The sequence below is a fragment of the Amblyomma mixtum genome, chromosome 3 (assembly GCF_055824585.1).
Source record: "Amblyomma mixtum isolate Tamu chromosome 3, ASM5582458v1, whole genome shotgun sequence".
Classification (NCBI taxonomy): domain Eukaryota; kingdom Metazoa; phylum Arthropoda; class Arachnida; order Ixodida; family Ixodidae; genus Amblyomma; species Amblyomma mixtum.
In genome coordinates this window covers 394,589,751-394,604,502 of record NC_143014.1, presented here as the reverse complement: position 1 = coordinate 394,604,502, position 14,752 = coordinate 394,589,751, and the positions used below count along the sequence as shown (strand labels likewise).

Genomic DNA, 14,752 nt, shown 5'->3' with positions numbered 1-14,752 from the left:
ACTTGCGGAGATGAAAGTTGGACTTGCCTGCCCCCACGTCCAGTAGTCAAAACAGGTAGCCAGTGGCACACGCTGCACTTTTGAACTCTGATGGCACACACCTAGAATCAGTGATCCTCTAGAGATTTGTGTGATCAGAGAAATTAAGTGAGGCACCGATAGGCATGAGAAACTTAGAAAAGGCCAAATTGTAGTTAGCCCAAAAAATGCAGAAGAGAAACAGAAAAGCGATAGTGGCTTGTGTCTTTTATTGGCTTCTCTTTGCTGCAACTTGAAGTTGATGGCTTTCAGGTTTAAGATGAATCAACAGCCCTGCTGCCAATATTCTGAATGTATAATAGTCACATGTATAAGCGTACACATGTAGCATTCTCACTGAGCCATGTTATGAAGTCTGTGCACTTGCACTGTTGTACTGTGCTTACTTTTCTCAGACGCTTTTTAAGAAAAAGTCCTCGTTAAAACATGGTGTTATTGCATTTCTCGGTGTGGTCAACAGATAAAAAGTTTTCTGTTTTGATTGGTCATCAGGTACCTGACTGCTAGTTAATGTCCTCTTTTTTATCTCATTTTTTTTTGTGTGGAGGTCATTGGCTTTTGTCATTGTGGCAAAAACCTGAAAAGAAATGCAGGCCACAAAGTGGGGCGCATGTGCGGGAGCGCATTGCGCATGGTAATGTGGTTCTGGCTGCTGCCGACTTGTTCACGAGATGCAGCCCAACACAGTCCCTGCGACTTCTGGAGAACGCTGGTATCTGCAGCTCCTCGAAATGGACTTGCGACTGTATCTAGAATGGCATCTTAATTCCAGATATGCATATAGTTTCCACGTCTCATTTATGAATGCTTGCACTTTTGCATTATTAATGTAGTTACTCGTCTGTAAGCCGACCTGTTTTTACAAAATCATATTTTTCCAAACTCGTGGGTTAACCAATACGTGGATAATGGCCAGGACGAGGCGCAAACCACTACTGCAGAAAGTCGCGCTCTGTCCCCAACCGTTTTGCGGTAAGGTTTTTACGTGCTTCTTGTTTTTCAAGAAAGCCAAGAAAAAGATTTTCAAAAAAGGCTCATATGAGGATAAGAATGGAGCCTCACTGTGATATTGTAGTATCAACCGCACACTTTGGAGGCAGCATCGTAAAAGAAATACTTCTCTCAGTTGCTCAGCTGTGCAGCAACTGTTGCCTTTGGTGGTGGTCGTATAGCCTCATCTAATAGCAATAATACTGCTCATACAAATGAAAATTGTCAACGAGCCGCCAACATATGGTGCATGTGCCAATGGAAACGGAGAGGTGGTAATTCATAGTACTTACACCAGAGAGCATTCACAGAAGTATTTGATTACCGTGTTTGCTTCTTTCATAAGTAATGGAATGGTGAAATTGGTGTGTAATGTTCTGACACTAGATAGTTGGGGGCTGAGTAACACAAACTTTCAAAAGTGCTATTGGGACAGTCATCTTGATGCCTGGATAATAATCTGTAAGCATGTATGGAATGAAAGGAGAAAGATCAAGTATATGATTCTTAACTTATTAACTTAACGGAGGTTACCCGAAAGAATGCGGCACCTGCAGTGGTCAAGTTCAGGGCTCCAAGCCCTAATATTTTTTTTTTTTTGGGGGGGGGGGGAGGGGGGGGACGTTATAGAGATCCTGAATTACCAGTTCTTTGCAGTGTTTCTTATGACTGTATTTTTTTCATGGGCTCTTTTCTGTTTGCTTCTATGTAATGCAGGCTACATCAGCCAGCTCCCCAGCATCGTTGACAAGCCCATGGAGAGTGGCAGCGGTGGCAGTGCCAGGCGAGTATGCTGCCATCAGCTACACCATCCCTGTGAATCCACTTTGAGCCAGTCAGCAAGGCACCACCTGTGCAAGCCCACATGAAGATGGCTCTAGTGGCCTGGTCAGCACAATTCATCGCAGTCAGCAGCAATGATGTGCTCCTCTGTGGTGGAGCAAACTGAAGATCTGGATTGTGTGAGCAAGAGTCCCTGAAGATTTTTCGGCTTTTGGTGCTAGTTCCTGTGTGTTGTTGTTTGGCTGTACTGAAGTGCATATCAGCTCTGTGGTGCACTGTAGTGGAGAAAGCTGGAATAATTTTTGTTACTTGGGCTTCTTTAACATGGGTTGACATTATACGATGCAAGTGTATGATTTGGTATGTGGTGCTTAACTTCCCACAGCTGTAGGTGGGCTATCACAGATGCCACACTAGAGGGCTTTAGAATGATTGCAATTGTCTAGGGCTCTTAAACAAGCACCGTCAGTGTGCAGCACATGGGCAATAAATTCTTCATTCGGTCTCCATTGAATTGTGGCCACCACAACCAGGAATCACACCAACTGCACAGATCACAAGGACAATACCTTGACCAGCTGGGCTACTGCAGTGGGTTTCTGCGTGTTGGGCAACGTCATATAGCAGCACATGATGAGTGCAGCCGTTTTAATCTGCAGCATGGCTTGCTTAGATTCAACCATCAAAGGTGCACACTGTGTAATGATTGCCGCAGGCTTTTCACCAAGCAATGCAGTGCCTTCTCTGACACTATGTCTGTGTTTTTTGTGTGGCCCAATGGAGAAATTGTATGGTAGCATTCGCTGATTGGCTGAAGTGTAGATTGATAGCATTGGCGTGCTTTACAGGGAGGAACAATGCTGATGGCCTGTGGGTAATCGGTGTGTAATTGAGCCTGACCAAGTACAACTCATTATGTATGCATGCTCTCATTGTGGCGAGCGCCGTTTTTCAGAAGACACCTGTGTTCACTTGGTAACATGCACTACATGCAAGGCATGTGACACTGGTTAGGATTTCTCCTTGTCAGCTACCTGAGGAAGTGATGCTGTTAGGCACTGAGGGGGTGCTTGAGCATGAAAGTATTCCGATGCATATAGTGGCATTGGTTGTTGACTGTTGTGAATTCATTGTTGTTCAACACCGTAAAACTAAATGTTTTGATAGAGTTGCCTGTCTGGTTGGGTTTGATAACTTGTGGTAAACTGTGACACATCTCCAACCGAAACTTTTTTATTTCAAAATGCTGACGTTTTGGCGCCAGCTTGGCTCCTTCTTCTGGCTGTGGCCTTATGTCATTAAGTACATGGCAGGCAGAAAATAAGTACTGCGGTGTTGTGATGGGTGTGGGAGGGGGCGAGGACATTTTGACACAGGCTCTGCTATGGTCTACGGCTGTAACAGTGCCAGTCAGTGTGGGGATAGCTGCCAGTGTATTTTCTTTTTCTCTGAGCTGCAGAGCAAAAGTCAGCACTTCCACAGAAGGATAGGTTGCCCTTTGTGCGGTTGATATTGTTTTGGGTAGTTTGAATATGCGTAGGTTCGAATAAGAGCCTTTTTCATTTAATTGTTTTGGTTCCGAGAGCTATGGTTTCTTGAAAGTTTATTCTAGGGTCGGTATATTCGGAATGTCCGGCTATTGGGCTGCATTCTCTTGCAAAGTTGCATACTTTAGTTTTGTGTTGTCGAATTCTTTATTTAGTTTTTTTTTTTGCCTACATAACTTGTGTCGCAGTCAGCGCAAAGAATCTTGTAAGCAGTGCTTGAGCTCTCTCCATGGCCAGTCTTTCGGAGCAGGTGGGGAAACCGCCACCATGTTCGTAGGCATGTGCGCTACTCGGAGGCCACCTTTTTCAGGATACCGGTGATAGTTTCGCTGGAACCTTCAGACATAAGGAAGAGTGGCATATTTTGTGGTGGGGTTAATTGGTATTGGTTGATTTCTTGGCACATGTTGGGTTTTTGGAGGTGAATGGTTATCTGAATAAAATTCTTGGGTACCTGTTTATGGTGAGGTTCTTGAATGACAGGTTTTTGTTTTTTGGGTACTGTACTGCATTGTGTTTCAACTATTCGTAATCATGTCTTCACAAATGATGTCTTGTAGATTATTGAATAATTTGAAGTGAAGTGCAGATATAGACCTGAATGGGTTGGTTTGCAATAGATGAAGAACTAAAGGGAGCTGTGTTTTTGGGTTACGAGGACATCCAAAACTGAACGGAAGTTTCCTTTTTTCCACTTTTAGTGTGAACTGAATAATCGCTGCAATGGAATTTAAATGAGGGAGGAAATTTTGAATTTGGGATCTCTTGATGATTGAGAAACGGTCCTCGACATGCCTAAGGAAAGCATTTGGTTGTCGCTGGAGTGATCTGAGAGCTTGTTCCTCAATGTGTTCCATAACTAGATTTGCAGTAGCAACACAGGTGAAGGCTTCCATTGGTGTTTCTTTGACCTGCCTGTAGAATTCTCCTGCAGATGAGAAATATGTGTGCTGGTTGTTGCCAAGCTAGATTTGTCTGCAGAGTTCACCCTCACAGTTTCGTTTTCCTTGCGAAGTTTAGAGCAATCTACCGTATGTGTCTAGGTAGCCAAAAACCCTGATCTTAGATTTGCTTCAGGACTAGCATGCATTACTTTGCTTATGTTCCTTCTAGTGCTGTTTCCTCAGTGGTTGTGTTGTCTGTAATCTCTCCCAGAAAGGTTATTTCCAAAAACCTTCACTCACTCAGTTTTCAGCTTCTTTCAGGTGCTGAATCACTCTTGCAAGTTAGGTATTGTATGTAATTTAGTTACTCTCTGCACAAATAGACTTTTGTACTTGACATGGCAGCAATGTAGGGCATGCCTAAGGAAGTGTGGGATTGGGAATCATGTTCTTAGTTGGCTTTAGTACAAGCCATTGTCAGATGTATTTTTTTATGAATTCAGAGGCTGGTCATAAACTGCTCCACCGACTGGCTTGGAAACTCGGAAAGCTTGCTTTCAAGGAACTTGTGGAGTTGGCAGCAATGGGAGATGCTTTCAACCCCTGAGGAGCTGTGTGTCATTTTGTTGCATGCACTGTAGTTTTACCTTGATCTCCTTTTCTGTGCTGGGTACTTCATGTGGAGCTGGCACCATAAGAGCTGTTCCTTTACTTGTAGTGAGCAGTTTTCCCTAGAAATATTCCAGTGCATTCAGCCAGATCAGAAAAGTTATCAAAGAATCTTTATGTGAGCTGACCTCTATTGTGGTGAAGGCACCTAGAGTCTATTACTGTAGCCTTTTGGCTGTGTTAAATTATTTGCATATGTCAGTGGGCAAAACTGGCTTCAGTGGCAAGAGCGAATTCAAGACGCCAGCTACATGACGTTTGTCACTTTAGCATTGTAGTTGGTACAATGCACTGATTGACGTTTTGATTACTATTTAGACTGCCAACATGAAACAGACACAAGGAAACAGAATGCGGAGGGAAACTGCATTTTGCGGAAAGGGCAATACACTGCATGTTGTTAATTGTGAATGTGTTTGTTTAATTTCAGGCTGTTTTTGCCAGTTGCCATGTTTATTCATTAAACATAATATTTTAGTAAGTTGCTATTGAGCTTGTAGTTCATGTTATGGCCCATTCATTTCGAGCTGTCCATTTACGTAGTGGAGACTCTCCAGAAAGAATCATTTCTAATACTGCTGCTTAGATTCCCTTGAGGAGGCCAATTCACTGTGTCGAGCAGCTGATGCTTCAACGACCTTTCCCACACCTGCTTGCAAAATGCCCAAATTCGCCAGATCTGCCGTTCCCACGAAGGATATGCGATATGTAGTTTTGTCAGGGAAGGGGTTGTTCGCCAAACTGTTGCTGCTGTCGGGTGACATTGAACAAAATCCCGGCCCTGAATTGGCTATTATCCTTCAAAGGTTGCAAAAGGGTCAGGCAAGAATTCTTAGTAGGCTAAGTAACATAATGGAAAGACAAAGCAAGCTTTAAAATATAAATGGGTGATTTCAGGGTAAGGTTAGAGTCACTAGAATCAAGGATAGCCGTTCTCAAAATCAACGAATGCGAGACTGCTAGTATAAATAGCAGTACGCAAATATGTTCGGGAAAAGTCGATATGGCAGTCAAAAAAGTAGATCACTCAGAAAATAACAGCAGAAGGATGAATTTAATTTTCTATGGTTTCGAAGGCAAGGAGCCACACGAAATCTGGCAAAGTTCCGAAAACTTTGTTAGGAACCGTTGCCAGGATAGGTTAAAAGTGACCATAGGGCAGATTCAGCGGGCCCATGGGATAGGAAAACACACTCTTGAGCGTAAACGACCATTCATTGCAAACTTTGCATCATACAAGGAGATCGAACTGGTCCTAATCAACGTCAATTAACTAAGAGGCTCTGATTATGTAATCTCACGGGACTACTCAGTGTGTCAGAGAAATTTGTCAGAAGCTCTGGGCTGTTGGTAAGCCAAGAAAACTTAGCGGTAAGGACAAGGTGTCCCTGGCATATGACTAATTATAAATGGAGAGGCTTTCAGATTGGATGAGGATACCCAGTCTGTAAACAAGCTAAGTAAGGAATGAACAGCCTTAAGTAATAGGTAGTCCCAAAATTCTGAATGTTCTCTTAATAAACTGCCAAAGCATTAAGAACAAAATCGGTCAGTTTTATGGTTTGGTACAGATGCTCAACCCAGAAAATGTTTTTGCTACAGAATCATGGCTGGACGACTCACTGAGCGACAGTGAAGTGTTTTCTTCGGGTTATCAGATCTGTAGACAATAGAGGAATTGTAGAGGCCGCCCATTATTTATCTTAGTTATGAAAATCTTGCAATGTACTCCAATTGATGTGCAAAGCAGCAATCACGAGTCAGTTTGCTGCAGGCTCCTCACTTCTGATAAAGGAACAACAGCGTTGGCGCTCGACCACAAGTTATCACAACACTAGATGATATGCTGGCTTCACTTCCTGTTAATCGCATTGTGTTAGCAGGAGACGAACTCTCCAAACTTAAACTGGGACGAGAGCATGCTCTCAGACGGAACCTGCTCAGCATTTTTTGATATGGTTTGCAAATATGGGTTTGATCAATATGCTGTGAATGGCACACACGGAAATAACATCCTCTACCTATTCTTCTGCAGGGACCCGAGTGTTGTTCATGATGTTTGTGTGTCATCTGGTAGTTGTGACCATAAGATTGTAACTGCAATGCTTACTCCGCCACAAATAATTCCTGCTGCTCATGAAACTCGCAAAGTGTATGAATACCGCAGGGCAAATTTTACTGAAATCAGCTTGCGTATGGGAGCAGAGTTTCAGGCTTTCTCACAACATTTATCTGAGAGTGCAGACTTTCTATGGAACTCTTTCTTTTAAAAGCATGCTGTCATCACTGATTGAAAAACATGTACCTTTCAAATACATTTCAGATAAACCAAAAGTAGACAAACCCTGGATGACTTATGAACTTAAAAGGAAGATAAAACAAAGGACTCGTGCGTTCCAAAAGTATAAAAAGAATCGTTCAAACAAACTTGAGCGCTGTCGACAAGAGCTACATACAGATTATATCGAAGCTATCACTACCGCCAAAAATATGTACTTTTCCGGACTCGCTGAATCTATTAAGACAAATGCAAAAGCAATTTGGAGCTATCTAAGGAACACTCAAAAGGAGAGGACGAGTATTCTGAGTTTTCTTCACAATGAAATCCAGTAATCAGCATGGTTTCCATAAAGGGGTTAGCTACACCACTCAGCTGATTGAACTATTTCATGAGCTTGCAGATACTGCTGCAAAAAGAATGCGTACTGATGCAGTCTTCCTTGATTATACAAAGCCTTTGATTTCGTATAACATCATCTGTTAATACAGAAAATGAGTACTCTTAACTTGGATACATAAGTCATCAAGGTTAAGACTACCTGAACGACTGAACACAAAGCGTAGTTATTGGATGCAAGAATTCTAGTTTTGCTCAAGTCACCTCGGGAGTGCCGCAAGGCTCTGTGCTGGACTGCTACTCTCTTTATTATACATCAATGATATCGCCTCAAACATTTCCTCACAAATCAGTATTTACAGACGAATGCATTGTATGCAAACGTGATTCAGATGCACTTCAGCAAGACCTAACCAATATGGCCTCCTTGTGCCAAAACTGGGAACTTAGCCTGACTACAAAGAAATGTTCCCAGGTAACATTTACTAAATCTAAAATCAACCCACCTACAAATTGGGCAATTCCATACTCACAAAGGTAAATGAAGTTACATGCTTATATGTTATTTTAACAGCAGATCTGTCTTTTTCAAGCCATATTGACACGACTGTCAAAAAAGCTGGGAAAATGCTTAGCCCGCTTACACGAACCCTTAGGACTGCCCCTCAGATTCTTAAAATTACAGCATATAAGTCACTCGTAAGGCCGCAATTACAGTATGCATTCAGATTATGGGATCCCCACCAGCGGTACCTGATTGACAAAAAAGAAGCCATACAAAACCACGCTGCCAGATCTACATCAAGGCAGTACTCCGGACACTTAAGCATTACAGAAATGAAGAAACACATTAGACTAAAACCGCTACACATAAGATGCCAGAAGCACCGCCTGAAACTACTGCTTGCAATATACACTTACTCGACTGGCATTGACGAGCTTACATACCTCAAACCTCCCCGTTATGTTTCAAACAGAAGATACCACAGTTCCAAAATACGCGAAATGACCTGCAAAACGAACTACATGAAATATTCTATTTTTCCCCATAGTATTTCTGAATGGAATAAGTTGCCGGTGGAAGTTGTGGCTGCTCCCCAAGATGCATTTTTAAGTCTAATCAGTGATTTGTAATTGCACTGTTCTTTTAAACTGTTGTCTATACTCTTTGTCCTGAAGCGCATGCACGTTTTTGTTTGTGTGTTTTTTTTCTTTCTGTTCTACTGATCTTGATGCATTGCTCCTTTGTCATCCCTCCCTTCTGATGCGATTATATTCGCGCACTCGTCACTTGATGCAGTGCCCACTCCCCTGCTACAATGCTTCGGTGTTGCAGGGTATACTGTAAATGAATAAATAAATAGTTTGATACAGCAGTGAATCTACTCTGACATCAGTTTTTCAAAATTATTGTTACGTGCCAGCTACAGAGGTGGCAGATTCGGGGTCATTAATGGTATAACCACTTGAACAGAGGAAGAGAGCGTGTGGCGAAGTTGTGTTAGATGCTATATTTTCATTGCTTTTAGCTTTGGTGGCAGGAGTGCTACGATTGTAGCAACCTGGCTGAAATTTGAAAACTCATTTGAAATGATCCAGTGTTCATTCGAACTGCAGTACTTTTTCCCAGCAAAGCAGCAGCCAATGTACAGCTTTGAAGCATAAATGGGAACCATTGGGTTGAATGCAGGATATATAAATGGACAAATGGAGCCTGTTCAGCGCAATCAGGCCACGAGGAGCGTCAGGAGTCCTCGTCTTGCAGCCTATCAGAGCCACAGCTGTAACCCGACGTGTGCCTCACGGTGGGCCACAAAGGGACTCTGCACTGCACTGAAACCAGGTTAACTCAATTTGCCGGTAGAGTAGAATAATCAACTTAAGCGACAACGGGCGGACAAAAAATTTCCAATACACAAGTAAGTACGCAAAGCAAATGAAATTAAGCCAGAATACAAGGAAATAAATGAAACTCGAAGTGGTTGTGTCATGCCTTCCTCTACTCTCTTGGCTCACGTAATGAAATGAAAATGAATTGCATTTTCTGAGCTTGAGCACGGGAATACATAAGTCTGCTTGGCTTCGTGCCATCATAGTTTAGTGGCGACAAGATATCTTTTCACAACACGTTATCAGCTGCTCTCTGAGACACGGTAGATGTTGAAGATGTTTCGTTTAGAACTTGAAAGCACAGGTATAGAAAACTCTGGATGCAAGGGTACAAGTGGAAGTGCTCACAGGCGGACACAGAATTGAAACGGAACACTGACATCAAGCAAGTCATTTTGTGAAGACTGAGGACAGGTCACATGTATTACATGCACATGCACCTCCCACTATGCGTGCTAGAAACCACAGGTTTCAATGTTTGTAGCTTCCGTTTTGTGTCCTGCATGTCCTTCTGAAGTGTCTTGTACTATGCAAGACTAGAAAACTACATTTCCTTGAGAGGTACGCATACCAGATTTTAGCGCACACCACCACACATGATCATCATCTGGTTTAGACCATGTGGTATCCTTTTTATTTGCTGTAATTTCTTCATATATAGTTTATGCTATCACCGTTAACCACTTGTACATCTGGTCTCAGCACATCATCAGTGACATCAAGAAAAGTGCATGCCTAACTCTTACATGTGCCCAGAACTTCAGCAACTTCGCGGAACTACGAGGTGTCCAGTGTAGCCTTTAATAATGGGTAGCTTTAGCAATCATTTAATGTCAGAAACTTTTAATGCAATAGCATTTAGCTTGTCATCTCATAAAATAGTCCTGGCTTCTCTTTCACGAAATTCCTTGATTGGTCAGATGTCACCTGTTGTTGTGTTCTCATTCCAACCTGCCCATGACATTTCACTGGCACATCATGCCAGGCGGCAAAATAATGATTGGCCCAGAGAGGACATGTGAGCTTGCGATGCCATCACAACCTGGCCACCATGGCACATAGCGACCTACGTACCAGGCTGTGAGCAGACTGCCCCCATGGTACACTGAAGTGAGGTTAGTTCAAATCAATTCAATGAAATTTTAAAATTCTCACCGTTGCATGAGCCTTACGGGTTCTCGGGCAGAGCAACCTGAGTATCTCCAGCCCCACAGGTTGATCTGTTCGAAGCAGTCAACTTCCGTGCAGTGGCGCATCGAATAAAAGCTGCACCACTGTGCCAGTTGTGGTATGAGAACTCCCTACGTTCTATGAATGCGACTGAGATGGTTGTGATGTCACCTGAACAGTAGACTGATTATAAGGCGCCGCCATATTTTAAAATCTGAGGACACCCAATATTTTGGAAGTGGGCCCACCCCAGAAAAGGAATTAAAAGCCAGCTCCGGGTTTTTTAACGCGAAAGCATTTCTAGGCTATGTCAGTGGGGTCGTGTCACCAAAGCATGTCTGCAAAACGTGTCCGCAGCAGTCGTGGCATTCTCAGAAGAGGTAGCATCAAACGAATAGTTGTAATTAAGAGAGGATGATGTGAGGATGCTGTGCAAAAAATGTGAGTAGGATGATTGGTTTATTAACTAAGGCCAAAAATGAAGGAAAAACGTCGAAAAAGCAGTGATGTCGATAAAGTGAGCGGATGGGAAAACAGCCGTGGATGGCAAAAGAGTGAAAGTAAAGTTTGGAATGAATTGAAATGTATTTGATGAGTGATAAAGAGTCGAATGAAAAGTTTAATTGACTTAGATTAATTCGTTAATTAATTATCAGCAAGAACTATTGGAAGGTTGGATAGGCTGGATGGGGATATAGTAAGTGTTCGGGAAAGCAACCATGGTGCCATATTTGAAAAACCAAAATAACTGACTGAGATAAAAGTATAATCAATCAGAGTAAATAATTGATTTTGAATTAAAGCATAAGGTAATTACGCTAATTCAGTAGCTATACTAATAAAGAAAAAGTATGATAAAGAAAAGCGATGAGTGCCGAGGACGCGTCAATCCTTTTGCATTCTCCCAATGCGAGTCGCCGCTGTGATCTCTAATTTTTTGAAAACATGAATACAAATTGTTTAAAATTTAGTCTAGATATCCTGCAGTATATTAGAACGTATTATTTTCATGTTTTCTCCGCAACTGTCCACACACGCTTCGCTCCGGCGAAAAAACTTAAAACACCAAATACGAGGCCGCGGCGGCTGAATTTTTTTGGAGGAGAAATTCGAGGCCCGTGTACTGTGCGATGTCAGTGCGCGTTAAAGAACCCCAGGTGGTCGAAATTTCCGGAGCCCTCCACTACGGCGTCTCTCATAGCCTTAGTCGATTTGGGACGTTGAACCCATAAAACCAAAACCAAACCAAGTACGAGTATTTGAAAAGAGCAAAAATGAAGAAATCGAAACGTAGACAGGGTTTCGGCTAAATGATGACATCACGAGGGAGCATACTGTGACGTCACGGATACTGTTGCAAAATCATCGTGTGCGTGTTGATTGCCCGAATTAGCGACTAAGTGAGAGTTTGACTCAATGTTTGTCACTCAATATTCGTCTCGAATGATGAAAACCCAGCTTGAAATTCTGAGCTGGAAACGCCAAGATAATATCGGCAGCTATGCGTCTAGCGACGTCACACACGCAAGGCTGCCTGCGACATCTCCCCGATTGAGGCCACAAAATGCGGAAATTTAAGAATTTGTTCGCCTCACTCATTAATTCGACGCAGAAGACCAGAAAAATGCGGAGAAAGTACCGTAACTGTTTCAATAAATTCATAGGAGGCAGGAAGACGCTGTAGCTGCCCTTTAAATCAGTTTAGGGGAGTTGGTTTACTATAATCGAATACGACTATACAATGCAACGCACTCAAAAATTCAAGGTGATGAGTGCCATAAGTTTAGAGTTTTGGCTGCAAAAACACAATAACGTTAGACACTTACTGTATAAAGCATAGTAGGAATTCTATATGCTATGGGATTTTGATCAAGAATGTGGTTAAGAAGATCGCCGAGTGTTTTGGCCCTTTGGCCCATTTTAAAAATCGAAGTACATAACAGGGCATGCTCCCAAAACATGGTTGCATAAATCGTGGTAAAAGTTTATTGAATACATGAATAGAAATCATGTTTAAAATTACAAGCGTATTAATTACAAAAGTATATTACAAACGTATCGTTTTATATATATATCCGTGACGAATGGAATTTCCACAATTAGAACGAACCCAAATGTCCCTTTGATTCGCAAAGATTTGTCCTAGGCAAGCACTGTACAAGTCCACTAGAAAGGTGCAGCTAGGAGAAGCTACACTCTGCATTCTTTGTGATCCATGGATGCGACATCACTTCCTCTAGGCTTGCTCTTTTTTTCGGCTCGTTCCACAGCAGCCTAGAAATGAGATCAATTGGCTTCATTGGAGACATGAGCAGGGAACTGGAGGTCCAGACGTCGGATCCTGTCATAGGTAGTTCTTGCGGAGATCGATTCAAAAAGAGGTTTTCCGACTAGGAACCCATAGATCACAACACCTAGAGCGCAGAGATCCACTTTCTCGTCGTAGACGCTGTTCTCAAGCATTTCGAGCGGCAAGGAATCCATGGTACCGCACAGAGTTTCACACCTTGAAGACGGAGCATGGACGGACCAGCCAAAGTCTGCTGACTTGAGCACACCGTTGTAACCTACCAGGATATTCTCTGGATTTATGTCACGGTGCATGAATTTCTCGGTGTAGAAGGACTGAAGTGCCTTCCAAACTTGGTGGATATAAGTCGCGAATTTTTTGCTGTCAAACATTTTTCCTTTCGTGAGCTCCTTGTATAGATCTCCTTTGGGTGTGCAACCTAGAATAAGGTAAACCGTGGAAGTAACCATACAGTCTCAGGATATGATGATGTCTGAGGTATAGCTGAATTTCGATCTCACCTCGAAGCTGGTGCTCAACGTTGTTGCTCTTCAACTGGGACTTGAACATAACCTTCAGTGCAATGATGTATTTGCTATTCATTCTCTCATGCCAGGTATACGTTTCCGAATGTTCCGTTGGGTAAGGGTCGTCCAATCTCGAATTCGTCGAGGCTCTATTCCAAGATCGTTTTTTTTTTGTTGGAGTCGGGATCTGTGCTTGCCGTCCTCTGTATGGCGTCAGCAGCCCTTGCATTCTGTGGCTGGTTTTCCTTGTCGGCCATAGCAAAGCAAGGAACTGGACTCAGGGAAATTAATACATGTCGGTGAAAGACTTCAAGCACAAGAGACTACTGACGCCTGATGACAGTAAGCTAAAAGCGCATTGCACTGCACTCATCACACCTGGCCTGCTGGCACCAGTTGTGGAGGGCGGTGTACGGGTAGGCCAGGCAGCCGTCGCTCACCCGGTGGTCTGGGAGCACCCCGGACCGCAGCATGAGGAACAGCAGCAGCAGGTGGCCGAACACCAGGCCCGCCACGTCGTGCCACACTGCCACCAGCACTGAGATGGCCATCTGCATGCCCCGGGCTTCCGCCAGAAGCAGGTGCAAGATGCGCAGCTTCTCGAGATGAGTCAGGATGCACATGCCCGTCGTCTCCTCGTCCTCACCAGAACAGTCAAGCAGCGGCCCAGAATGTTCACCAGCAGTGCCACGTCTGGGAGCGCGCGATGAAAAAAGCGTCACGAGCCGCGTGGAAAAAAGGCTCGGGCTTCGGGTTGCTGTTGCTGGGCCGGCGTTATTGCGACCGGGGTGGAAGTAACGAAAATCCAAGCCAAATCTTTATTGCGACCCGGTCGCAGGGTTGCCAGATCGGTCCGACCTCAGGTCGCCAAATTGACCTGTGTAGTAGCCCCAACGTAGCCAAAAGCGAAATTTTTGCGTAGCCAAAAGTAGCCAAAAATATTTGTTTTGTGACATTTCTTAGGCATACTAAATAAATTTTTGGCAAAAATATGTATATATTAGATTTTTTCCCGCACATGATGTCTGAGGTGGTCCACACCACTGATCAACGTTACTAGAACTACAGAGACTAGAAGGTTTTCCTAGTGTCGCGACCGGGCCGGCGCAGCTGAAATAACTTGCAATGCTCAAGGCAGATGGCGCTGCCGCCCGCTGGCGTGCGGGCGGGCGCAAGAAGCCCCTATGGGTAGTGCTCGCTGGTTCAGTCGGTTGATCGTGTGTGGGTTGCTATCACTGCTTTGACAAGGCGTTAAAGTGTTAAAGACGGTGCAAACACTGGCATGGGTTCTCTTCTCATTTAGATTCGACACGGACTAGCTGTAACACCGACAGTGTGCCGCGGCA

The 14,752-nt window shown here is 43.5% G+C and overlaps 1 protein-coding gene and 1 pseudogene across 1 annotated transcript in view; one reads left to right on the top strand and one right to left on the bottom strand.

Annotated features, from left to right (window-relative positions):
• Positions 1–3,818, top strand: part of LOC149357238 (uncharacterized) — a 60,833-nt gene extending 57,015 nt beyond the window's left edge. The window contains exon 6 of the mRNA XM_089576546.1: positions 1,747–3,818. Within this exon, the coding sequence (XP_089432672.1) occupies positions 1,747–1,898 (152 nt within the window). The 3' untranslated portion in view covers positions 1,899–3,818. The remainder of the gene's footprint in view (positions 1–1,746) is intronic.
• Positions 3,819–12,561: 8,743 nt separating this feature from the next.
• On the bottom strand, positions 12,562–13,663 carry LOC149357237 (aurora kinase A-B pseudogene; annotated as a pseudogene).
• Positions 13,664–14,752: the final 1,089 nt, after the last annotated feature.